General features: G+C 34.8%; 1 protein-coding gene across 1 annotated transcript in view; it reads left to right on the top strand.

The window, feature by feature from the left end:
• The first annotated feature begins 214 nt into the window (after positions 1 to 214).
• Positions 215 to 25,464, top strand: part of WDR76 (WD repeat domain 76) — a 44,382-nt gene continuing 19,132 nt past the window's right edge. The window contains exons 1-7 of the mRNA XM_054565484.1: positions 215 to 628; positions 8,053 to 8,145; positions 9,247 to 9,302; positions 16,307 to 16,433; positions 17,923 to 18,024; positions 18,129 to 18,169; positions 19,750 to 19,903. Coding sequence (XP_054421459.1) covers positions 215 to 628; positions 8,053 to 8,145; positions 9,247 to 9,302; positions 16,307 to 16,433; positions 17,923 to 18,024; positions 18,129 to 18,169; positions 19,750 to 19,903 — 987 coding nt within the window. The remainder of the gene's footprint in view (positions 629 to 8,052; positions 8,146 to 9,246; positions 9,303 to 16,306; positions 16,434 to 17,922; positions 18,025 to 18,128; positions 18,170 to 19,749; positions 19,904 to 25,464) is intronic.

The raw sequence follows: 25,464 nt of genomic DNA, 5'->3' as shown, positions 1-25,464 counted from the left end.
AATGTCTCCCGTATAATGAATAATTCTATTTGGATTAATGAATTTGGTATCTAGATTTTGGATGGAAAAAATTTGCTTATAGACTATCAGTTTGGATTTATGCTGTCATTAGGAATTAGGAATTAGAGGAATTAGATTAATTTAGACAGCTCTGTAAGAAAAGGCATGGGACCTGGGATTCTAATACTTACTTTTCTTTTATTGGTCTGAATAGATGAATGAATATAAAGAAAACCAGAACATCTCTTATGAATCTTTGAGACCATTACAGACTACAGTTTTAGAAAAAACACCTAAGGTATGTCTTGTCCGCTTTTCACTCAGTGATTACAAGCCAGGTGAATTTAAGATCCCCAAATCCCTATTACATAAGAATTCTAACAATGAAGTGGCATGTAAGAAATGTAAGAAGACTGAAATAAAGAAAACTTTCACAAAGATTTTACTTCCAAAGACAAAAGTCACCACATCTTCTAAGGCAGAATCCACTCTGCAAAAATCATCCGTAGATGTTCATGCCGGAAATAGCAAACGACAACATGTGAGCACTTTGGATACCGTGATCCTCAGTGTTGATATGGAAGGCAGTCAGGATGGAGAGAGTGATGAAGATAGCACCTCAGGCCTGGTAAGAGTTTAATTACTACTTATCCAAATTTTTCTTATTTTAAAAATTGAAGTTCTGATAAGCTAAGTTTATCAAGGGTCTCTCTAGCTCAAAGAAATTATTTTTCCTAATTTAAGTTTAGTTGAAATTTTATAAATGTTTAACAGAGAAGTTTCTTGGGTTAATTTTGCTCTTGGTTTTGATTTGTTAAGGAGAGGATTGAGTTAATCCTCACTCTGCTTCCCCTTTTCTATCAGTATATTGCATTTATTTTTGAGTTTACTCATACTTCATGGCGTCTTGTTTACCTTTACATGTTTATTTATGTACAGTATACCAAAAGAAGTTTGACCTGTGGGACATAGGGCATTGAGTAACCCTTGATGTCATGGTATGAAAATCACCATTAATTGGTTGCATTGATGTGTTGAATAATATTTCCATTAAACACAAAAAGGAGACAAATGATGAGTTACATGAGAAAATCTATTAGCTCTCCTTAAAATAAGAGTTTGAATCAGTTTAAGAAATTAGGCATCTAATTCTTTTGGCTTTATTGTCTATCAGGAGTGCTGTACTTCATTTAAAGGGACAAGTTTTATGCAAAACTTGGTGGAACTAAAACAGAAAGTGATGGTAGGGAAAGGGAGATAGGATAATTGAGGTGTGTTGTTATGAAATAGGAATTCAATTTATGCTTTATTGTCCCAAAGGTAAGAACTAGGACCTATGCTGGGACAGTGTAGCTTAAATCCTAAGTACATTGGAGTGGGGAGGGCGAGCTGGGGGGGTTGGAAGCCCAAGTTTTAGGCATGGCCACTTCTAAGAAATCTTGTGCTTTTATGCAGATCACTTCTACATTGAGGGGATTGTATAAAATCCGTGGTTCTCAAATTTCAGCCTGTATTAGAATTAGAAGGCTTGTTAAAACTCCATTGCAGGGCTCCCACCACCAGAATTTCTGATTCAGAAATTTGGTAGTGGGTATAGAATTTGCATGTCTAACGTGGTTTCCCATAGACACTGATACTTTTGGTCCTGAACTGCACATTGAGAACCACTAGATTAGCTTCTTATACTGTAAGATTCTGAGCATACGAGGCTCATATAAAGCAGCTTTTAGTTTGATGTAAAGAAATAGAGTCAGAAGTTAGAACATGAGGTAGTGAGTACTAGAGATAAGCAAGAGGCATAAGTGCTCAGCATACTATTTCTTAGGACAAACTGAAAGGTCTAACATCTTTTAAACAACATTGCATTCTCTTGTTCTCTTTCCTTTCATTAATTAATTATCTTTTTGGAGCGAGATGACTAAGGCTTTGTGGTACCATGCTTTAGGAACAGTGTTTAGTGTATAAGCTTATTAATCTTTCCAAATGAAGGTAGGTTTTTGCCATATCACAAGCAAATCTTGGCTTTAAAGTCTAGAATCTTATTCTATTTTATGGAAAAATTTGCTAAATTTTCTCTCAGCTCTTGTATTAAATATTTTAAGTTTATTTCTTAACAGTTAATTTTTTAAAATTTTGAGCAAATTTTAGACTTAGAGAAGAGTTGCAGAAATATTACAGAGAATTTCCATATATCTTTCACCCAGCTTCCTCTTATGTTAACATTGTACATAATCATAGAATATATATCAAACTAAGAAATTAACCTTGGTATACTATTAAATAAAGTACAGAATTTATAGCAATTTCACATGTTTTTCTCCCACTAATGTTCTTTTTCTGTTCCAGTATTCAGTCCAGGATCACACAGTGCATTTAGTTGTCATGACCCAGTAGTCTCTTCCAATCTACGACAGTTCTTTAGTCTTTCATGACTTTGACACTTTTGAGGATTACTGGACAGTCATTTTTTATACTGTCCCTCAGTTTGAGTTTGTCTTCTATTTTCTCATAATTTGATTAAGGCTTTGCAATTTTGGGAAGGATACCACAGAAATTAATGTGTCCTCTTTGGTGCATCTATCAGGGTGTACATGATATTGATATATTTTACTGGTGATGTTGACCATGATCACTTGGCTAAAGTGGAGTCTGCCAGCATTCTCCAATGTAAACTTAATATTTTTTTTCCTTTGTAATTACTAAATATTTTGAGGAAGATACTTTGAGACAATGCAGATACCTGTTTTCGGTCATAAAGCATGTTTTTAAATTGAGATATAATTCACAAAAGTAAAATTTACTATTTAAAAGTATTCATTTCAGTGGTTTTTAGTGTATGTACAGGTTTGTGCAACTATCACTACTACGCAGTTTTAGAATATTGTCATCACTCCAAAAAGAAACCTTATTCCCATTACCAGTCTCTACCCACCCCGCCTCCTCCCTACCTCAGTCCTGGAAACCGCTTATCTACTTTCCATGTTTAGATTTGCCTATTCTGGACATTTCATATAAATGAAATCATACAATTTCTAGCTTTTTGTGTCTGGCTTCTTTCATTTAGCATAATGTTATCACAGTTCATGTTGTAGCATGTATTGGTATTCGAATAATAGTCTATTGTATGGATATACCATATTTTGTTCATCAGTTGATTGACTTTTGGGTTGTTTCCACCTTTTCACGATTATGAATAACTCTTGTGAGCGCTTGCTCACGAGATTTTGGGTGAACATGTGTTTTCCATTCTCTTAAATATATACCAAATAATGATTATTTGGGGGGCATATGGTAACTCTAACTTTCGGAGGAACTGTCAAACTATTTTCCAAACTGGCTGCGCTGTTTTTACACACCCACTAGCAATGTATGAAGAGTCCACTTTCTTTACACGCTTACCCATACTTGTTATTTTTTTATCTTTTTTAAAAATTAAACTTTAATTGTGGTAAAATAAACAATGCAAAATCTTAACCATTAAAATTTGTTTTTAATATTTGATTTTTAGAGAGAGGGGAAGGGAGAGAGAAACATTGATTTGTTCCACTTATTTATGCATTCATTGATTGATTTTTTTTTTTTTTTTTTTTAAATATGACCTGACCAGGGATGTAACCTTGGAGTATCTGGACCCTGCTCTAATAGCTGCCTGGGCCCCCATCTTAATCATTTTTAAAAAAAATCCTTACCTGAGAATGTTTTCACTGATCTTTAAAGAGAGGGGAAGGAGAGAGAAAAACATTGATGTGAGAGAGAAACATTGGTTGGATGGCTCTTGTACATGCCCCGACTGGGGATAGAACCCTCAACATTTTGGTATTTGGGACAATGCTCCAACCTACTGAGCCACCTAGCCAGGGCAGCCATTTTTAAGTGTGCAGTTCCGTAGTGTTAAGTATATTTACACTGTTGTGAAACCAATCTCCAGAATTCTTTTAATCTTGCAAAACCGAAACTCTATACCCATTAAACAATTTTCCATTTCCTGCCTCCTGCCAGGTCCTGGCAAATACCATTCTATTTTCTGTCTCTTTGAGTTTGCTTTCTATAGGTGCCTAATTAAGTGGAATCATATGGTATTTGTGACTGGCTTATTTCACCTAACATAATGTCAATTGTTTCCCTTTTTGATTATAGTTTTCATAGTGGATGTGAAGGGGTATATCATTGTGGCTTAGATTTGCATTTTCCTAATGACTAATCATGTTGAATATCTTTACATGTGTTTATTGGCCATTTGTTCTTTGGAGAAATATCTATACAAGTTCTCTGTCCATTTAAAAAATTCAGTTAATTCAGTTTTTTATGTTGTTGAATTGTAAGAGTTCTTTGTATATTCTGGACACTTGATCCTTATTAGATACATTATTTGCAAATATTTTTCTCTCATTATGTGGATTGTCTTTTCACTTTCTTTATAATGTCCTTTGACATACAAAAATTTTTACTTTAATTAAAATTAAAAATTAATGTTTAATTTTAATTAAAATTAAAAAAATTTAAGTACAGTCTTTGGTGCTTTGTTGTCATATCTTAAAAACCCTTGCCTAGCCTTGGTCCGGTGGCTCAGTTGGTTGGGGCATCATTTATACACCAAGAGATTGCAGGTTCTATCCCTGGTCAGGATACATACCGAGGTTGCGGATTCAGTCCCCTGGTCTGGGAGCATATGGGAGGCAGCCAATCAATGTTCCTCTTTCACAACAGTGTTTTTCTCTCTCACCACCCCTCCAAAATCAATAAACATATGTTTAGGTGAGGATTAAAATAAATAAATAACCATTGCCTAACTCAGGGTTATGAAGATTCATACCTATGTTTCCTTCTAAGAATTTAATAATTTTAGCTCTTACATTTAGGTCTTTGATACATTTTGAGTTATTTTAAAAAATATTATTATTGATTTTAGAGAGAGATGGGGGGAGAGAGAGAGAAAGAAAGAGAGAGAAAGAGAAATATTGATGTAATGAGATATATCAACTGGTAGCCTCCCATATGTGCCTGGACTCGGGATCCAACACACAACCTCGGTATGAGCCCTGGTGGGGAATTGAGCCCCCAGCCTCTTGGTGTATGGGATGATGCTCCAACCAGCTGAGCGACTCTGGCCAGGGCTTGAGGTGATTTTTACATATGATACGAAGTAGAGCTCCAGATTCATACTTTTACATGTGGTACTTATTTGTTCCAGAACCATTTGTTGGTAAGATTGTTCTTTCCCATTGAATGATCTTGACTCCCTTGTTGAAAATAAATTCACCATAGGCATATAGGTTTATTTTTAATTTTATTGTTATTTATTTATTTTAAAGATTTTATTTATTTTTGGAGATGTAGGAGGGAGGGGGAAAGAGGGAGAGAAACATCAATGTGAAAGAGATACCCATCCATTGCCTCTTGCACATGCCCCACAGGAATCCAACCTATGACCTTTCACTTTGCAGGTGGAGGCCAAACCAATTAAGCCACATTTGTCAGGGCTATCAGTTTATTTTTAGATTCTCAGTTTTATTCCATTGATCTGTTGGGTTGGCCAAAAAAGTTCGTTTGTTTCTTTTCATAAGATGGCTCTAGTAGTACTTTGTTGTATTTCATTTCATTTAAAACAATTTTGTTAGATTGTATTATGTGACAGCTGTCATATCAGTGTGCATTGAAAAAAAAATCAAAATTGGTGAATTTTTATTTAGCCATTTTAATATTGAAGATGGAAGAAAATACACAACATTTTTGGCATATTATGCTTTATTATTTCAAGAAAGGTAAAAATACAACCGAAAACCAAAAAAAAAGATTCGTGCAGTGTATGGAGAAGATGCTATGACTGATCGAATATGTCAAAAGTGGTTTGAGAAGTCTTGTGCTGGCAATTTCTCACTGGACCATGATCCATGGTTAGGTAGAGAAGTCGATAGTGATCAAATTGAGACATTACTTGAGAACAATTAACATTATACCCTGTGGGAAATAGCCGACATACTCAGAATATCCAAATCAATAAAGTTATTGCTGAAAATGAAAACATGTGTCTTTTATGGAAAAAACCATACAGACTTTTTGGCCAGCCCACTATATGCCCATCTTTATGCCAGTACCACACTGTTTTAATTACTGTTGCTTTGTAATAAGTTTTGAAACCAGGATTGTTGAGTCTTACAACTTGATTTTTCTTTTTCAGTATTGTTGTGGCTATTTTAGGGCCTTTCATATCTATATGAATTTTAAGGTCAGCTTGTTCATTTCTGCCAAAATGACATTTAAAATTTTGATAGAGCTTGCATTGACTTCGTAGATCAGTTTGGCAAGTATTGCAATATTAACAGTATTAAGCCTTCCAATTTATGAGCATGGGATGTCTTTCCATTTATTTACATTGTCTTTAACTTTCTTCAGTATTTTGTAGTTTTCAGTGTATGAGCCTTGCATTTCTTTGGTTAAATTTTTTCCAAAATATATTATTTTTGATGTTATTCTGAATGATATTGTTCTCTTTTATTTTCTGATTGTTCATTTCTGGTGTATAGAAATACAACTGATTTTTGTATATTGACCTTATACCTTGCCACTTTGCTGAGTTCGTTTATTCTAATATTTTTTGGTGTGGATTCTTTAGGATTCTTAATACATAAAATTATGTTATCTGCAGTGAAGATAGTTTAATTTTTTCCTTTCCAATCTGGATGTTATTTATTTATTTATTTTTTTAGCCTAATTGTCCTCGCTAGAACCTCTACCTCAGTGTTGAATACAAGGGGCCAGAAGAGACCCCTACTATTGCAGAACTTGTACAGAGAGGCCTCATGTACCCTTAACCCAGTTTTTCTGGTGAAAAATACAGTTTGAGTTTTTGGCATCATGCATATTTTTAATTCAAATTATTTTTTTCCTTTTTTTTTTAACATAGCATCTCTTTCTTGTTTTATAGTGCAGTAATGTCTCAAATGTCTCTGAAGATAGTGGAGTTTTTATTTTAAATTTGTTTCCTAGAGTATGTTTATTTTGAGAGCCCATTTTTTCTGATGTTGTTTGCTTCGTCTTTGTCTTTCATGTTGCAAGTTTTTGGGTAGGTAATGGGTGAGAAAGACAATTAAGTGCTACTAGAGCCATCTTACGGAAACAAACAAGCTTTTTGGCCAATCCAATAACAACTTCCTGAGAAAAGGTGTAAGAGAGGTAGTTTTTGAGTCTGAAAAGTCCTTATCTTTTATATTTGATTGATGGCTTAATTGGATTTAGACTTGTCATTTGAAAATAATTTAATTTTTTCTTAGAATTTTTAACATATTGCTCCATTGTTTTTTAGCTTCCCTTAACATTGAGAAGTTAGAGCCATTCTGATCCATGGTTCTTTGTGATCTTTTTTCCTTCTGCAAGCTTTTAGGACCTTATCTCACTTATCTCAGGTGTTAAGGAATTTCGTGATGGGGTCTTTTTTAAATTCCTTAATTCTTTAATACTCATTGGGCTCTTTTAATCTGGAAATGCCTACCTTTAGTTTTGAGAAACTTTCTTGTATTGTTTCTCTGATTATTTTCTCTCCATTTATTTCCTGCCCCCTGCTCCAACTATTGGATTTGGACCTTCAAGATGACTTTTGTAGTCATATTGTCTTCTGCTCATTTGTTTATTCCCCCCCCTTTTTTTTTTTTTGGTGGTTCTTTCTAAATTTCCTTAACACTTTCAATGAATTGAAATTTTTATTTTTGAGTTCTTGTTTTGTTTAATAAAAGGATAACTTTCAGTAATGGTATAATTAATTGCCAGTAGGAAATAATTTGCTCTTAGGTTACACTACTTGACTTCTGATATCAAATCACTTGTTATTTAATTGGGAAGCCATATAAATATCTGTGATTATCCCACATCAAACTCTTTCTCTCAATATCTAATAAAACAAAGATTATGTGCTATTTGGTAAGATATCATGAAATGAATACAGTATGTGTAATTTGAAGGAAATTATACATGCAGAGAATTTAACACCTAGTTTTGTGAGGTGCTTTTGCTATGGATTATATAAAGTAATGGACTCTTTTTGTTGTAATTTCATAGGATGATTTTTCAGGATTATCACCATATGAACAGAAGAGGCTGAAGAACATATCAGAAAATGCAAACTTTTTCGCTTCACTTCAACTGTCTAAGGTTTGTGTGGAGTTCCTAATTAAAACAAAGATGCCATTCCTCTTGCTAGCAGGTCAATAAAATACTCATAGTATCATAGATAGGAGAGAGGGTAAAATTAGGGGCAAGTTTTACAGTTAATAGAGATTACCATATTTTATTGATTCCAAGCCTTTTTTCATTTTAATATTTTTGAAATCAGCATCTTAAAACCATAGCTGGCAACTATCCCCCTGCTTTGGTGGTACATAAAATAATGATATCTTATGAAAGCTTGTCTTGGATTCAAAGAAACAGGGTATGTTCTAAGTTGTTTCTTTAACTAAAGGATGAAGAAGAAGTGGGAGGGATGGGTTGAAGAATGTGTGGTAGCCAAAACAGAAGACAAGCTTTTTAAAACTTTTTTTAGATCTTAAACTCTAAGAATAGTGGGAATATATCTTGTATAAGGAGTGTTAGTTGTAAGATAATATTTTATGATCATTATATTAAATGTGTATTTTACATAGGTGTCTTTACACTGGGGGGAAAACTTCTGTGTGTGAGAGAATAGCTATTTTGACCCAAAAGACATCAAACCCTTGGCTTTATTAAATGATTACTTGAATTCTCCAAATACCATTATTTGTATCTTGAGGAGAGGGAGGGTGAGTTAATATAACTTTATATGACTAAATTATATACATGTTAATGAAAATTCATAAATTTAGATAAACTATCTCTAATTTTGATTTTAATTAATAGAAGTTATGATTTGACTTATAACCTATAACTTTTCTAGAAAATATTAAAGTATGATTGTCTTAGTAGAAGTTAAATCTTTTAATTTGTAATGGTGTATTTGATTAAATGTTTAATGTTTAATCATGTAAACTCATTAGCAACCTAGTTCAAGGCATCAGACTGTCAGTGCTTTAATAACATTACATACTTGCTTTTATTATTGAGAGTATATTTGTCTACTGTCTATGACCAAGAGCAGGTATCATATTTTTAAGGATCTTTATTTTCTGTATAGATCTTAGTTTATGTGGATATAGTAGGAGATACTTAATATTTTAAAAGGTAAGTTGTGTAATTCTAAGATACTATTTTTATGTGTATATTTTGTGTATTTTGCAGTCAGCTGCAAGACTCCGTGAAATGATAACAAAGAGACAGCCTCCTGAATACAAAAGGTAAAAGATATTTACATTGTTGGCTCTGTGACATATTGCTGAATTGTTTTATAATTTGAAAAAGTGGTTCAATATAGTAAAATAAGTAATAGATTAGAAACTCTGTAATGTAATTTTAACTCATATAGGATTTCTGAGGAAATACTGCCTTTTAATAATTAAAATTCTCATCTTTATCAAAGGAATATAGAGAAAATAGAATCTTGTGAGCTGATTTTATTTATATTTAATACTGTTGCTGCTAATGAAGGAAAATCTTTATTTTCTCTAAATTATTCTTATTTTTGCCTAGAAAACTATTATTCTTAAAGATTTTTCTACTTTCCTTCAATTTTTCTGGTTATCTTTTTGCCTCTCAACTTGTTTTTTTCTTTTCCATTCCAAGAATAAAGGAAGGAAATTAATATTTATTGAACATCTATAAAATATAGTACAATGACCTACACATTTTGTCCTCTCTTATTTAATTCTCATAACAACCAAATGTGGGAGGTAATATATCCATTTTACAAGGTAGAGAAAAGGCTCAAGAGATAATTTGCTTAAAATCAAAATAGCTCAAAAGTGGAAGCTTCAGGATTTGAACTCCAGGATTCCTTAGCTTAAGTTCTATTTACTGTATTTTAGCAGTGCTTATGTATAAATGAAGAAACTAAAAATCTTGGCATCATTATATCATTTGTTTAGTGCTAATGCTAATGAAATATAACATCACTTTAATTGGTTTGATTTTAATATAGGTCAATTAGCTTGAGACAAGCTAAACTTAATCATACTCATATATTTGTGAATGTGAAATGTTTTAAGAGGAACATGATTAACCCTGCAAAGCAATAGCACTGGTTATGTTGTCAGCTGATTAACAGCTTTACATTTGCATGTTTTTTTCATTAGCAAAGATATGTTCTCAAATTTGCCTTTAGGTGATTTTGTCATTGTTGTGTGAACATCATCGAATACACTTTCACAAACCTAGGTGGTATAGCCTACTACTGAAATTGTATGTTATACTTTTATATTACTGGCAGCACAGGAAGTTTGTTTACAAGCACTACCACAAACCCATAATTGTAGTATAAGCCCTGACAGTAGGCTTTTTTTTTTTTTTAATGCAAACAACTGACTTAGGCTTTGATTGCCTAGACACCCACTTCAAGGAGACAGTCATTTCAAAGAGGCATCTGGCTTTAAGGAAGGCTATCTAGAGTAGATACATTTCCAGCCACTAGATAAAGAGCCAGGCCACCTCCCCAAACTGAGGCAATTTTAGAGATCTTGGTTGACTCTGATAACTAGCTGTTTGGGCTCCTTGTTTTCTTCCTCCTCTCCTCTTCTGATGCTTTAAATTTCCACTCTTTAGTTTTAAATTCACCAAAAAAGAGTAAGCCCATAAAACTCTAAGCTTAAACCCTAGGCTCCCACCCTCAACACCAATAAAAACAGAACCCTAGGCTTTTGTTCTCTCTACCCTTGACCTGGCTGTATGCCCTGGGCATGCCTTGAACGCTTCAGGGCTTGTAAGTAATGGACTCTTGTTTTTTCTTCAGAGTTTCCTACTGATTATTGCTGAAGAGCATTTTGCAATCATTGTAAGAGTAGATCCAGTTGCAGGGTTGGTTTAGAAAGGGGAGATATCTGGGAAGGTCACTGGGGTCTTGTGAGTGCCCCAGGCATTTCTAGTTTGATAGCAATCAGTAGTCTGGGACAGGCACAAGACAGTAATGCCTTGTGCTTTAATTTTATGACTACTATGATGTCACTAGGCTAGGCAATAGGAATTTTTCAGCTCCATTAAAATCTTATGGGACCACTGTGGTATAGGTATTAGTATCAAGTTGGTAGAATGGAAGTTATATAACATACAGGAAAGAGCATAGCTTTTGAAATTTGGCAAACTTGATTTCAAGTTTTTTTAATGATTTAAAAAATTATTTGTTGATTTGAGAGAGAGAGAGAGAGAGAGAGAGAGCGCGCGCGCATGAGAGAAAGAGAGAAACATCAACTTGTTATTCCACCCACTTATGCATTCCTGGTTGAATTTGTATGTGCCTCACCAGCTATAGAACCTGCAACATTGGCGTATCAGAGACAATTTTCAGTTTTGATTTATCAGCTTATAGCAGTACTCATATTTATATCTCTGTTTTAAAATTCACTTATGTTGCCCTGGCTATTGTGCCTCAGTTGGTTGGAGCATCGTCCTGTAAGCTGAAAGGTCGCAGGTTTGATTCCCAACTAGGACACATGCCTAGGTTGCCAGTTTGGTGCCCAGTCAGTTACCTATTGATGTTTCTCTTTTACATCAATGTTTTTGTCCCTCTCTCCCTCCCTTCTCCTCTCTCCGAAATCAATAAACATTTCCTTAGTGAGGGTAAAAAAAAAATTCACTTATGTTGATATGTACAGCTTTAATTAATTTCTGGTGCTGTATGAATGTACTATGGCTCTGCTCTTGATGGACAGTTGAGTTTTTTCCAGATTTTTATTATTATGAAGAGGGCTGCTCTGAACATTCTTCAGTCCTTGAACATGCTTATGTATGAGAGTTGCTCCAGAAATGGGATTTTCTAGGTGGAATCTCATATATTAACCATAGTTTTTATTTTTTAAATTTTATTTATTTTGAAAGATTTTATTTATTTTTAGACAGAGGGGAAGGGAGGGAGAAAGAGAGAAACATCGGTGTGTGGTTGCCTCTCATGCATCCCCTACGGGGACCTGGCCCACAGCCCAAGTGTATGCCCTGACTGGGAATCGAACCAGTGGCTTTTTGGTTTGCAGGCTGGTGCTCAATCCACTGACCCACACTTAGTGATATGGTTAAACTAGGGTTTAACCATAGTTTTTAAAACAATTTCAGAACCCAAATTATTGCATATGCTGAGGCTTTTTTTTTTAAAGATTTATTGAGATATTGAGTGCTTAGGACGATTTCTAGCACATAGTATACTTATAATAAGTAATAGTTATTACTAATTCTTTTAAAAAAATTGTTGACACTATTACAGATGTCCCCATTTTTCCCCTTTGCTCACCTTCACCCTTCCTCTATCCCCCCTTCCCTCTAGTGGTCATTGCTGTTGTCTCTGTTTATGAGTTATGCATATATATTTTTTGGCTAATCCTTCACCTTTCTCCAGTCCCCCCTCCCTAGTACTAATTATTTTGAACTGATATGGACAAAAGTTGAGACTTTTGTATGAGAATTTTTGGAAGTAATTTCAGAGGCTTTTCTTTTCCCAACATTTTTTTAATGAACTGCTTTCTTTTTAAGGACTTAATAGTTTAGGTGCACAGGGCACAGAATTTTAGGTTGGCGAGCTTTTTTTTCTTTCCCAACACTAAATATTTCAGTTTACTCTTCTTGCTTTCATGGTTTCTGAGAAGAAGGGTTTAATTCTTGGCTTTGTTCCTCAGTAGGTAAGGTGCTTTTTTTTTTTTCTGGCTTCTCTCAGGATTTTTTCTTTATCTTTGATTTTCTGTTGTTTGGAAATGAATTGCCTAGGTTTAGTTTTATTTGCCATTTATCCTGCTTGATGTTCTCTGAGCTTCCTGGATCTGTATTTTTATGTCTGACATTAATTTGGTAAAGTCTTAGTTATTATTTTTTCCACTTTTTCTTCTGTTCCTTTCTCCTCCTCTTCTTCTGGTATTCCCATTGTGCCTATGTGACATCTTTTGTAGTTATCCCACAGTCCTTGGATATTTTTTTTTCCAGTCTTTTTTCTTCCTTGATTTTCAGTTTGGGGGATCCTACTGAGGTATCTTCAAGCTCAGAGATTCTTTCCTCAGCCATGCTCAGTGTACAAATAAGCCCATCAAAGGCATTCTTCGTTTCTATTATAGGTTGTTTTTTTTTTTAATCTCTAGTATTTTTTTTCCTTCATTCTTAGGATTTCTATCTCTCTGCTTACATTGCCTATCTTTTCTTTCTTTATCTTTTAAAAACATTTAAAAATATTTTATTTATTTATTTTTAGAGGAGAAGGGAGGGAGGGAGAGAGAGAGGAGGAGAAACATCTGTTTGTGAGAGATACATTGATTGGCCTCTCTCATGCCCCCACCTGAGGACCTGACGTGCAACCCATGTGCCCTGATTGGGAATTGAATGAGTGACCTTTCTGTTCACAGGCCAGTACTCAGTACACTGAGCCACACCAGCCAGAGCCCTATTCCTTATTACATGGTGTTTATTCATTAGAGCTCTTAGCATATTAATCACAGTTGTTTTAAATTCATGGTCTGATATTTCCAACATTCCTGTCGTATCCGGTTCTGAAGACTGTTCTCTTTCTTCAAATTGTGTTTTTTGCCTTTCAGTGTCCCTTGGAATTTTTTTTCTTGATAGCTGGATATGAGGTACTGGAAAAAAGGAACTGTTGTAAATAGGCCTTTAGTAATGTGGTAGTAAGGTGTAGGGGAAGGGGAAGCATTCTGTATTCCTGTAATTAGGTCTCTGTCTTTTAGTGAGCCTGCGTGTCTGGACTGTGAACTTCAGTGTTTTAGTTTTCCCCTTTCCTCTTAGATGTGAGAAGATGGGAGGCATGTGCTGGAGTTGGATATTTCCAACCTTTCCCCAAGGTTGATTAGGCTCTGATAATACCCTACAGGTTAGGCTCTGGTTAACTAGTTGCTCCTGAGGTCAGTCCTTGTTAAGACCAACAGAGTGCTCTGGTATACTTCAGATGGTTCCTTTCCCCCTACTCAGTGGGGGATGAGTCTCCACTGAGGTATTTCTTTAAGGACTTAATATTTTTCAGAACAGTTTGAATTTCACGATAAAATTTAGAGAAGGGTACAGAGAGTTCCCACATATCCCCTGCCCCCACACATGCATTGTTTCCCCCGTTATCAGGATCATTCACCAGAATGGTACATTCGTATCTAGGATGAACTTATATTTACACATCATCATCACCCAAAATCCATAGTTTACCTTAGTGATCACTCTTGGTGTTGTACATTCTGTGAGTTTGTACAAATATGTAATTACACATATCCACCTTTATAATACAGATTGTTTTCATTCCCCCCTCCTCCACCCCACCCCACCCCACATCCTCTGTGCTCTTATCTTTTTATTGTCTCCATAGTACTGCTTTTTCTGGAATGTTGTATATTTGGGATCATACTGTAATTCAGCCTTTTCCGATTGGCTGGCTTCTTTATCTTAGTGATATGCATTTAAGGTTCCTCCATGTATTTTCATTGCTTGATAGCGCATTCCTTTTTAGTACTAAATAATATTTCATTTTCTGAGTGTACCACAGTTTATTTATCCATTCACCTACTGAAGGATATCTTGGTTGTTTCCCAGCTTTGGCAGTTATGAACAAAATTGCTACAAACGTCCGTGTGCAGGTTTTGTGTAGATTATTCTGGAGTTTTTAACTCTCAGACTTACCCACACTGAGCCTTCAGCAATTGGGTCAGTTACAGTTCAGGTTTTCCTGGTGGTTCAGACACTGGTTTACATGGTGGTTTTTGTTTTTGAGTCTTTGCTCTAATAAGCTGTGACTCTTGTGTTTGCCTCTATGGCTCTCCAATATTGAGGTCAGTGGTTTTCACTGTGTCCTTGCCACTCTTATGGATCCTAGAAAAGTTGTTGATTTTTCAGTTTGTTTAGATTTTTATTTAATGAGATGGAGTCGTGACTTTCAAGATCTCTACATGTGGAATCAAAAGCTAGAAGTTCTGAACTACTTTTCAAAAATGAAAAATAGTGCATAAAAAAGTAGAGTATATACAGGGTGGGGCAAAAATAGGTTTACAGTTCACATGGAAAATAATACAATAACTAATGAATAATAATACAAGAATAAACTTTGTTTTGCATGCTCACAACTGTAAATCTATTTTGCTCTACCTGTATATGATTTATTTATTTATTTATTTATTCCTCATTCGAGGACATTTCCATTGATTTTTATAGAGGGAGAGAGGGAGGGAGAGACACACACACACACACACACACACACACACACACACAGAGAGAGAGAGAGAGAGAGAGAGAGAGAGAGACAGTGAGAAACATCGATGTGAGAGAGAAACATTTGTTGCCTCCTGTACATGCTCCAACTGGGAACTGAACCTGTAACCCAGGCTTGTGCCCTGACCAGGAATCAGCTGGCAACCATTCGGTGCACTGAACAACACTGAACATTCCAACCAACTGAGTCACATGGCCAGGGCCTATATATGATTTTTAAAAAGTAAACTATATGGGAAAAAAAAACAAACTATATGAAAGGGAATACAATGAAACATTTAAGTCTCTTTCCCATCTTCAACCTTAGTTTGCCAGGCCTCCTCAAGAGGAAACCACTCTTAATAATTGCATGTTTATTTTTTCATAAGTAATCTCAGCATGCACAAATGTATGTGTGTATGTAATCTTTTTGTAAAAAAGTAAATAGAAGCATTTTTGATATATACTGGGCCTTGTTTTTGCTTCTTTTTAAAAAATATTTATTTTTAGAGGGAGGGGAAGGAGAGAGAAACATCAATGCGGGGTTGCCTCTTGAGCACCCCCTATTGGTGACCTGGCCTGCAACTCAGGCATGTGCTCTAACTGGGAATCGATCCCGCGAACCTGTGGTTCACAGGCCAGCACTCAGTCTACTGAGCCACACCAGCCAGGGCTGTTTTTGCTTCTTAAGAGTTCATTTTATATCACCATACAATCTTTCATTTTTTTTTTTTACTGCTGCAAATTATTCTGTTAGATATGCTTATCACTATTTAACACCTCTCATCTCCCCATGATGAACATTTATGTTTCCAGACTTTTAATTAAAATCAGTATAGCCATGTACATACATCTTTGCAATGTGTGACTAGACCCATGAAATACGTTCCCAGAAGTTATTTCCTTAATTTTAGTAAATATATATAACTATAACCATGACTGTATCTATGTATACGTTCCTAGAAGTTATTTCCTTAATATTAGTAAATACATATAATTGTTTTATGAGTATAAGATGAGTTTTTTCCCACTTTAGAAAGAAGCCTAAGAAGAGAGAAAATGGGACTGGATGTAGAAGATCAATGCGATTACAACATGTAGATCCTTTAGGAGTTTCATTACCAGAAACCCCAACCCAGCCAACAGTAGTAGAAGATGAAAATGTAAGACAGTGCAAATTATAATATACTAACTCAATAAAATACTGAATTTTGAAGTGTTTGAATCTAACTAAATGGTCATTGAATTATGTTTAAATTGTACTTTATTAATTTAAGACATAACTGTTACATAGTTTAATGCTGTTATTTTCAACTGGTGTGCCACAAGAATTTTTAAAACACGCAATACCTGACTATTTAGTTAGGTGCACTGACCTTTTTCCCTTTGACTGTCAAAAAAATGACAACAAGCCACACAACAATCGCCATTGTTATGAATAAATCAAAATTATACCTTTTTTGGATCAGATTGGTAAAAAATATATTTTTTGGTGTGCTGCAAAACTTTAGTAATTAGTTTATGTGTGCCATGAGATAAAAGAGGTTGAAAAGTGCTGGTTTAATGAGTAATATGTCTAAGTCATTAAGACTGGGTTGGATTCTATATTTCTGCAGATTTACCTGCTGTGGGGTTGTGGGTAAATTACTTAACCTTTTTGAATTCTGGTTTCCCCATTTTTTAATATGGCAACAATAATAGAAATTTCCACAAGGTGTTGTGATGGTTAAATGAAATAGTTTCTATAAAGATCCATGCATTGTACAATATTAAAGGCTTAGTAAGCAATCAGTAAGTGGTACTTATTAATGTTATTAGTAATAAAGAATATGTGTTAAAAGTGATGGGTTGTTTTGCTATAGTTTAATTTTTTACTTTCAGTGAGTGGAAAGAGTCTTATTTACTAAATTTATTGTCTAAATAAGATTATATTTCTTACTCAAGAGTACCTACTGTTTTTAATATTTTATATATAAGTGCTTCATTATAAATTCAGCATTAATTAGACTGGAGCTTTAGACATTAATTGCAAATTAAGGTGCTATGGGAAGAGTAGCTTTAAAATTTTTTTGAAGCTCCCACCCATGATAAAAAATATATTTACACTGAATTCATTACACAAACACATATACACACACACAACTAAAATAAAACTTGTGAAATGATACTTATCCTTCCTTACTGTATGTGATGCACCTCTGTATTTTCTATTCTTTTTTCATTCACTAAAACACATTGCTGGTTGTTGTGTATTAAAGTGATTTCATGACCCATGAGTTACAACCTCTGATTTAAAAAACACTGCCATAGAATAACAACTTTGATTATGAAATTGAACTATCTGAATCAATTCTCATCAACACTAGTTATTGGTAGTGCAACTATGGAAAAGTTCTCTAAATTTCATCCCAGTGTTTTAAAAATGTGGTATGTCATTCATGGGACTACTGAGAGGATTAAATGAGAATACATTTTATTACAAGGATAGGTGGCATTCATTCATTGAACAACTATTTCTGAATGTGAATGATATGTCACCCCTGTTGGTATTGAAAGTAGTGAAAAACCTCAAGCCTACATTATAGGGCAGGAAGACAATCAACTCTTTTATCTGTGCGTGTTTTGTTTTTTTTTTGTTTTTTTAAATAACAGCCTTTGTTACCTCCTGGGCCTTTAGAAATGACTCCTGAAAATCGAGATGATAACAGTGAACTATTTAAAGGATTTCTACAGACCTGGGCAGAAATGTGCAAGGTATTGGTTTGGGAGGGCTTTTAGCTTTTAGAATCATCTGTTAAGGAAATTTTAGTACATATATTAACATAGTACTTTGGTCTCTACCATTGTTTCAGACAAAGAGTAGCACAAACACTGAGAAGGAATTACCTAGCATTAAAAGGTGAGTTAAAATTCCTTGCCTTTCTTTACATTTTCTGAGATCTTTTATTTATAAAGACTATAGAACAGGAAATTTTGAAAATGAGGTGAAAAAATTACTTATAATATTTTCACCGTAAAACATGTTGTTTTTGTATATTTCCTTTAAAGTGTTACCATATGCAAAACCTCTAGATGTAAGGTTCATGAATGCCAGGGGTTTCATTTCAATTCCCAGAACAGTGTCTAGCACATAATATATATTCATTCAGTGTTTAATAAACGAATGAGTGAATCCACAAACATTTTTACTGTTATGTTCTAATGTTTATATAAATTTGCATTATGCCTTTTCATTGACATTGTGGTTGCATGTTACTAGAGTCTTTAAATTCATTGAATAATTGCATAATATTTTATTGAGTAGGTAGGATTTACTTAACCTCCTCCTTCTTACCCCCTTGGTATTTGGAATTGTTTTCTATTTATTTTTGTGTATTTGTATGTGTGCATGTGTTTGCTGAAGTATATATGTATGTGTGATAGTAGATTATTTCCTTAGGATAGTTGGATTAATGAGTCAGATATTATATAATTATGTATATAATTATGTCTATAGATATAATTTATACATTACTGAATTGTTTTCCAAAATCTTTTTTTCTGAAAATCTTACATGAGTTTACTCTGCCACTACCAATATGTATGAAAGTATATGTTTAACTTGTAGCCTACTAGGTTTTACATATGAAAAATAGTACCTTGTTATGAGGTTTGTCCAGAAAATATCCAGCCATGTTCTATGAAAAAGAGACATTTACTGAAGAAGATGTAAGATACAAGAAACATTGTACATAGGACAATGACACCTCAATCCCCGTCAAAGAAGGCATGTTGGGATCTCACACAATTCCCTCAATTGCCATCAGCTGCCCAGTAGTATTTTCCTGAATCTTATTGAGGGTCTGAAATCTCTTCCCTTTCAAAGGTGATTTTAGTTTTGGGAAAATCCTGAAGTCTCAGGGAACCAAATAAGGGCTGTATGGGGACTGAGTCACCTGGGCGACTTGATGTTTTGCCAAAAAGCTCTGCATGAGTTCAGATGCATGAACGGGTGCATAGTCGTGATGAAGCTGCCAGTCACCAGTTGCCCGTAATAGCTGCAGCTTTCTGAATCATCTGAATAGTTTCCAAAGAGGAATGTTCAAGCTTAATGCAAAGTTTGATGCAGATTTGTTGCACTACTCTCAATCATTTTGAATGGGACGGCCACACAGTACATATGCTCACTCACTGGTGTCTGCTGCCTCCACTGACTATAGTACAGTGAAGTTGTCATTGTTCATGCATGTGCATTCCAGTCCACTCTCCTTGGCTGTCCGGTTACATCCATGTCATGCAAACTATTCATCATATTAACAATGGTTGGACTTTTTCTGGACAGATCTCATATTTACTTTGATTTATTTGGTTGCCTGGACGTTGAATATTTTCCCACATTTATTTACTAATTGTGATTTTTCTTTTTTGATTCTCATCATTTACTTACTTTGTCAATTAAGACTGGTTCTACTTCTGAAATTTAACTTTTTAATTTTTCAGCTACAAAGCCAATTTAGGCGGCATGGTCATTAGTGGAGATACTGTTTGTAAAGTTACCAAAGGTTCAATATTGTCTATGGCTCTTCATCCATCAGAAATTAGAACTTTGGTGGCAGCTGGGGCTAAATCTGGGCAAGTTGGACTTTGGGATGTGGTAAGTTATTACTAATTTTTTGAAGATACTGAAGTTTGAATGAAGCAAATAGTTTGCAAAAAAAAAAATAGCCTAGAGCTATGTGTTTATAGATGTTAATTAAGTATAGTTTTGTGCTTTGTGATTCCAAATTTTAGAAATCTAGGGGAATTTAAATTTGCTTTATGGAACTTTAACATTTTTAGCTTGAATATCATTAGTCATCTTGGCATAAATTAACTTCTAAGAAGCTTTATTACAACTTTAAATGTATATATGAAAAGATCACACAAAGTTCTTAGTTTTCTAATTATGTTTAAAATACAGCTTCTGTGCTGGATCAAAATATCTTCCCAGATATTAACTTAGGATGATCTCAGTAATTTTTTGATGAGTCTGAAATAGATACTGAGTTCTATTCATTGTACGTACAATTCTGCATTGATTGCTTTCAGTGGTTACATAACTGAGAAAAGCCAAGTTAATACTCTATGAATTTATTTTGTAAATGGGGAAGTAGAACAAAGACCTGAAAAATATCATAAGGACAATTAATGAAGATGAGAAACCATGGTGACTTGAAGGTGGTTGGGGTTAATAAATTTTGTAAATGAGAAAAAGAAATAGCTAAATTCTCTTTTATTTTGGGAGCCTAGGTTCTCCCTTACTTTGATAAGATGTGAATGGGGGTAGTTGGTGAAAGGGTTTGGTAAAGAAGACTGAAGCAGAGAAGTGGGAAGAGGACCAGAAATAGTATAAGGTTGTAGAAGCTAAGTGACGAGTTTTAAGAATGGAAGTTTGGCAGGTCTGCTTACAGAGAAGTTAAACAGAAGGGGAACATAGAAAAGATCATTGGTTTTGAAAATAAGGTACCATTAGTGAGTTGAGAGAATAGTTTTAACATAGAGGTAAGGAAGGAGCACAGACTTCAGATTAAAAAGGTATGGGGTGGTGGAAGAAATGGAGGAATGGATAAAGACTTTGTTGAAGAACTTTGAAAAGGGAAAAGAATTAACCTAATCAAGTAAAGATCATCTTATGGGGGCTTGAGGTCTGCAGAGTTAGACATGTAGAAACGTCCCTTTGTTATGTCTTTTCAGTGACTCCAAAAATCAAAATATGGGTCTCTGTCGTCCAATATCTCTGTCAGTCTTCTAATTTTCCAGGACACTTGGCTATCTCATTAACAGATTGAACAAGTCTCAAACCAGTATCTTGGCTGTCCAATTCTCATCCCCCCAGCTCCCCTAAGTTTAAAAAAAAAAAAAAAAGAACTTCATTGAGGTATAATTTGCATATAAAATCCACACATTATAAATGTACAATTCAGTAATTTTTAATGTTTACTGAGTTGTATAACTATCATCATAAGTCAGTTTTAGAACATTTTCATCATCCCTGTAAGTTTCCTCATGGCTACTTGCATTTAATCCCTGTTTCTTTTTTAAAAAAAAATTTTATTTATTTTATTGTTTTAAACTTCTTGTTTAAAAAATATTTTATTTATTTTCAGAGAAAGGGAGGGAGAAAGAGAAGGAGAGAAACATCAATGTGTGGTTGCCTCTCACCTACCCTTAACTGGGGACCTGGCCTGCATCCCAGGCAGGTGCCCTGACTGGGAACTGAACTGGCAACACTTTGGTTCGCAGGCCGGTGCTCAGTCCCCCGAGCCACAGCAACCATGGCTAATCTCTGTTTCTAATCTTATTCCCCAGGCAAATCTCCACAAATTTGCCCCTTTTTATACATTTCATATGAACAGAATCATACAAGGTGTGGTCTTTCATATTGGCTTCTTTCTTTTAGCATAATGTTTTCAAGGTTCATCTGCAGTGCAGTACGTATTAGTACTTGGTTCTTTTTTATTGCTGAATAGTATTCCATTGTTTGACTATGTCACATTTTGTTTGTCCCTTTATCACTTGATAGACATTTGGGTTGTTTCCACTTTTTGGCAATTCTAAACAATGCTACTATGAACACTTGTGTACTTATTTTTGTGTGGATATGTGTTTTAATTTCTTTTGTGTGGTAGGTATCTGGGGTTAGAATTACTCAGTCATGTAGTAGGTAACTGTTTAACATTTTGAGGAACTGCCGAACTGCTTTCCAAAGTGGTTGTATCATTTTATAGTTCTACTAGCAATGTATGAGGGTTTTGGTTTCTCCACATACTCAACAACATTTATTATTGTTTGTCTTTGTGATCGTATTATAGCCTTTATAATGGGTATGAAGTGGTGTCTCATTGTGGTTTTGATTTGCATTTTTCTTATGACCAATGATATTGAGTATCTTTTCATGCCATTTGGATATCGTGGTTGAAATGGCTATTAAAATATTTTGTCAGTTTTTTATTAGGTTGTTCATCTTACTGAGTTGTAAGAGTTCTTTGTATGTCCTATATACAAATCCTTCATCAGATATGTGATTTACAAATATTTCTCTTAGTCTGTGACTTGTCTTTTCATTTTCTTAATGGTATCTTTTGAAGTGCAAAAGTTGTGAATTTTGATGAAGTCCAGTTTATCAATTTTTTTATGAATTATGCTTTTGGTGTTGTATCTAAGAAATCTCTGTCTAGCCCAAAGTATTGAAGATTTTCTATTTTTTTCTAAAATTTTTATAGTTTTAGCTTTCACATTTAGTTTGCTGATCCATCTTGAGTTTTTTTTTTAATACAGTGTGAGGTAAGGACCCAAGTTTGTCTTTTTGTATGTGAATATCCAGTTGTCCCAGCATTATTGGTTGAAAAGACAATTCTTTCCCATTGAATTGCCTTGACACTCCCTCATTATTTTTCTCAATTTTCTGTCAGATTTTTAGTCATACCTAGGATCAAAAGTTCCGTCCTGACTGGTGTGGCTCAGTGGATTGAGAGCCAGCCTGTGAACCAAAAGGTCACCAGTTCGATTCCTAGTCAGGGCACATGCCTAGATTGCAGGTCAGATCCCTGATTGGGGACATGCTAGAGGCAACTGATTGATGTGTCTCTTACACATTGATGTTTCTCTCTCTTTCTCCCTCCCTTCCCCTCTCTTTAAAAGTAAATAAATAAAATCTTTTTAAAATAAGTTCAGTTATCATTTATTCAATTATCCCTCTTGATGGATAATTGAGTATTTTGTATTGAGTATTTTGTATTAAGTATTATTCTAGTAACTCCCCAACCAGTAGACATTTGTGAGCAAAGACTTTTCTGTCCTCATAGAGTTTAGAATTTAGTAGCAAAAGCAGCATTAATGAAATAATTTTTGACTATGTAAATAATTTTCAAATATGTAATTATGTATTTGATAAGTGGATTATATACTGTGATTAGTGTCATGAAGGAAAAGTAGTGTAATGAAAACACATTAACAGGAGGACTGGCCTAATTTGGAGGATCAGGGACGGCATCCCTCAGGAAGTAAGAACTGAGTTGAGATTTGAAAGCTAAGTAGGAGGAAGCTAAGCAAAAAAATTAAAAGAGTGTTTCAGGCAAGGGGAACAGCATGTCAAGGACCTTAAGCAGAAAGATGCCTACTTGATACATTTAGGGACCTGAAAGAATGCCTGTGTGGCTGGAGCATAGACAGCAAAGGAATGAACACAGGGGATGAGTGGAATAGGAAGAACCTATAGAGATGGGCAGAGGGCAGATGTATATATTTATAAGTTTTGTTAAGAATTTTGTTTTTCATCCTAAAAGCAACCAGAAACCACTGAAGATTTTTAAGCTGTGTGTTCCCTTTAATCCTTATGTCCAGTATAGTCCATTAATGTTTTTGCCCCTTTCTTTACATCCTTATAGCCACCACGTTGGGCCAGGGCCCATCTCTTGGTTTAGGGATTACTATAGTAGCCTTAACTGGTGCTTGTACTTCCACTTTTCCTATACCGGTCTAGTGTGTACCGATGGTCGTTTTTAGACTCAAAACAAATTGGTCCTGCACTCATTTAGGTTTAAAGTAGAATTACTCTTAATCTGATATGTTTAGTTTAAAAGAAGGGAGTAGGGGAGAATAGAATTTTCCCAAAGAATGAGCAAAAGATAGTCAAATCAGAAAAAAAAATTATAAAACAATAAGGAGGAAATATAACTCAATGCAGTGCACTTCAAAAACTAGTTATCAGGACAACATCTCCAAGCCCAGCCACAAGTAGCAGTCATCTGCAGGTCACTTTGTAGTTAATGCTCTGTGACCCCAGACAGAACACAAGTGGTGACTGACTTTGGATGTGCTAACAGCAATCAAGGCTCTACTACAGGAAGAGAGTGTACACAGCCCACACAGTGGGTGCACCTTGAATACCCAGGTTAGGTAATAGGGGAGGCTGTGCCACTGGACCCTACAGGACACCTATTACATTAAGCCACTCTATCAAGCCTGGGAGGCATAGTAGTTCTACTTAATACATAAAAACAAACTCAGGGAGGCTGCCAAAATAAGGAGACAAAGAAACAGGCCCAAGTGAAAGAACAGATCAAAACTCCAGAAAAAGAACTAAATAAAATGAAAAAAAGCAATCTATCAGTTGCAGAGTTCAAAACAGTGGTTATAAGGATGCTCAAAAAACTTAGTGAGGGCTTAAACAGCATAAAAAAGATTCAGTCAGAAATGAACAATACACTAATTGAAATAAAGAACAATCTACAGGGAATTAACAGTAGAGTGGATGAAGCCAGGAATCAAATCAGCAATTTGGAATATGAAGCAAAATGCAACCAATCAGAACAGCAAGAAGAAAAAAGAATCCAAATAAATGAGGATAGCGTATGGAGTCTCTGGGACAGTTTCAAGTGTACCAACATCCTCATAATAGGGGTGTTGGAAGGAGACAAGAAAGAGCAAAAAATTGGAAATTTATTTGAAAAAATAATGAAAGAAAACTTTCCTAACTTGGTGAAGGAAATAGACATGCAAGTCCAGGAAGCACAGAGAGTCCCAAACAAGATGGACCCAAAGAGACCCATTCTAAGACATCATAATTAAAATGCCAAAGGTTAAATACAAAGAGAGAATCTTAAAAGCAGTAAGAGACAAGTAGTGTTACATACAAGGGAGCCCCCATAAGACAGGCAGCTGATTTCTCAAAAGAAACTTTGCAGGCAAGAAGGGATTGGCAAGAAATATTCAAAGTGATGAAAAGCAAGGACCTACAACCAAGATTACCCAGCAAAGCTATGATTTAGCATCAAAAGGCAGATAAAGAACTTCCTAGAGAAGAAAAAACTAAAGGATTCACCATCACCAAACCAGTATTATTTGAAATGTTAAAGGGTCTTCTTTAAGAAGATAAAAAATATGAACAATAACATGGCAATAAATACATATCTACCAACAACTGAATCTAAAAAATGAAATTAACCAGCAAGTAGAAAAAAAACAGAGTTAGAGATACAGAGAACATTTTGATGGTTGCCATATGGGAGGGAGATCTGTGGACATAGGTGAAAAATATGAAGGGATTGAAAAGTACAAATTGGTAGTTACCAAATAGACATGGGGAATAGAATAGCCAAAGAACATATACAGGACCTATGGACAATGGGATGGGGATTGCCTGAGAGAGTGGAGTGGGGCTGGGTGGTGGGGGAA

Source organism: Pteronotus mesoamericanus, unplaced genomic scaffold, assembly GCF_021234165.1.
Source record: "Pteronotus mesoamericanus isolate MK-2021 breed Mesoamerican mustached bat unplaced genomic scaffold, CSHL_Meso_final contig_164, whole genome shotgun sequence".
Taxonomy (NCBI): Eukaryota; Metazoa; Chordata; class Mammalia; order Chiroptera; family Mormoopidae; genus Pteronotus; species Pteronotus mesoamericanus.
The sequence above is the reverse complement of the archived record's forward strand: the minus strand, read 5'-3'. Positions and strand labels throughout refer to the sequence as shown.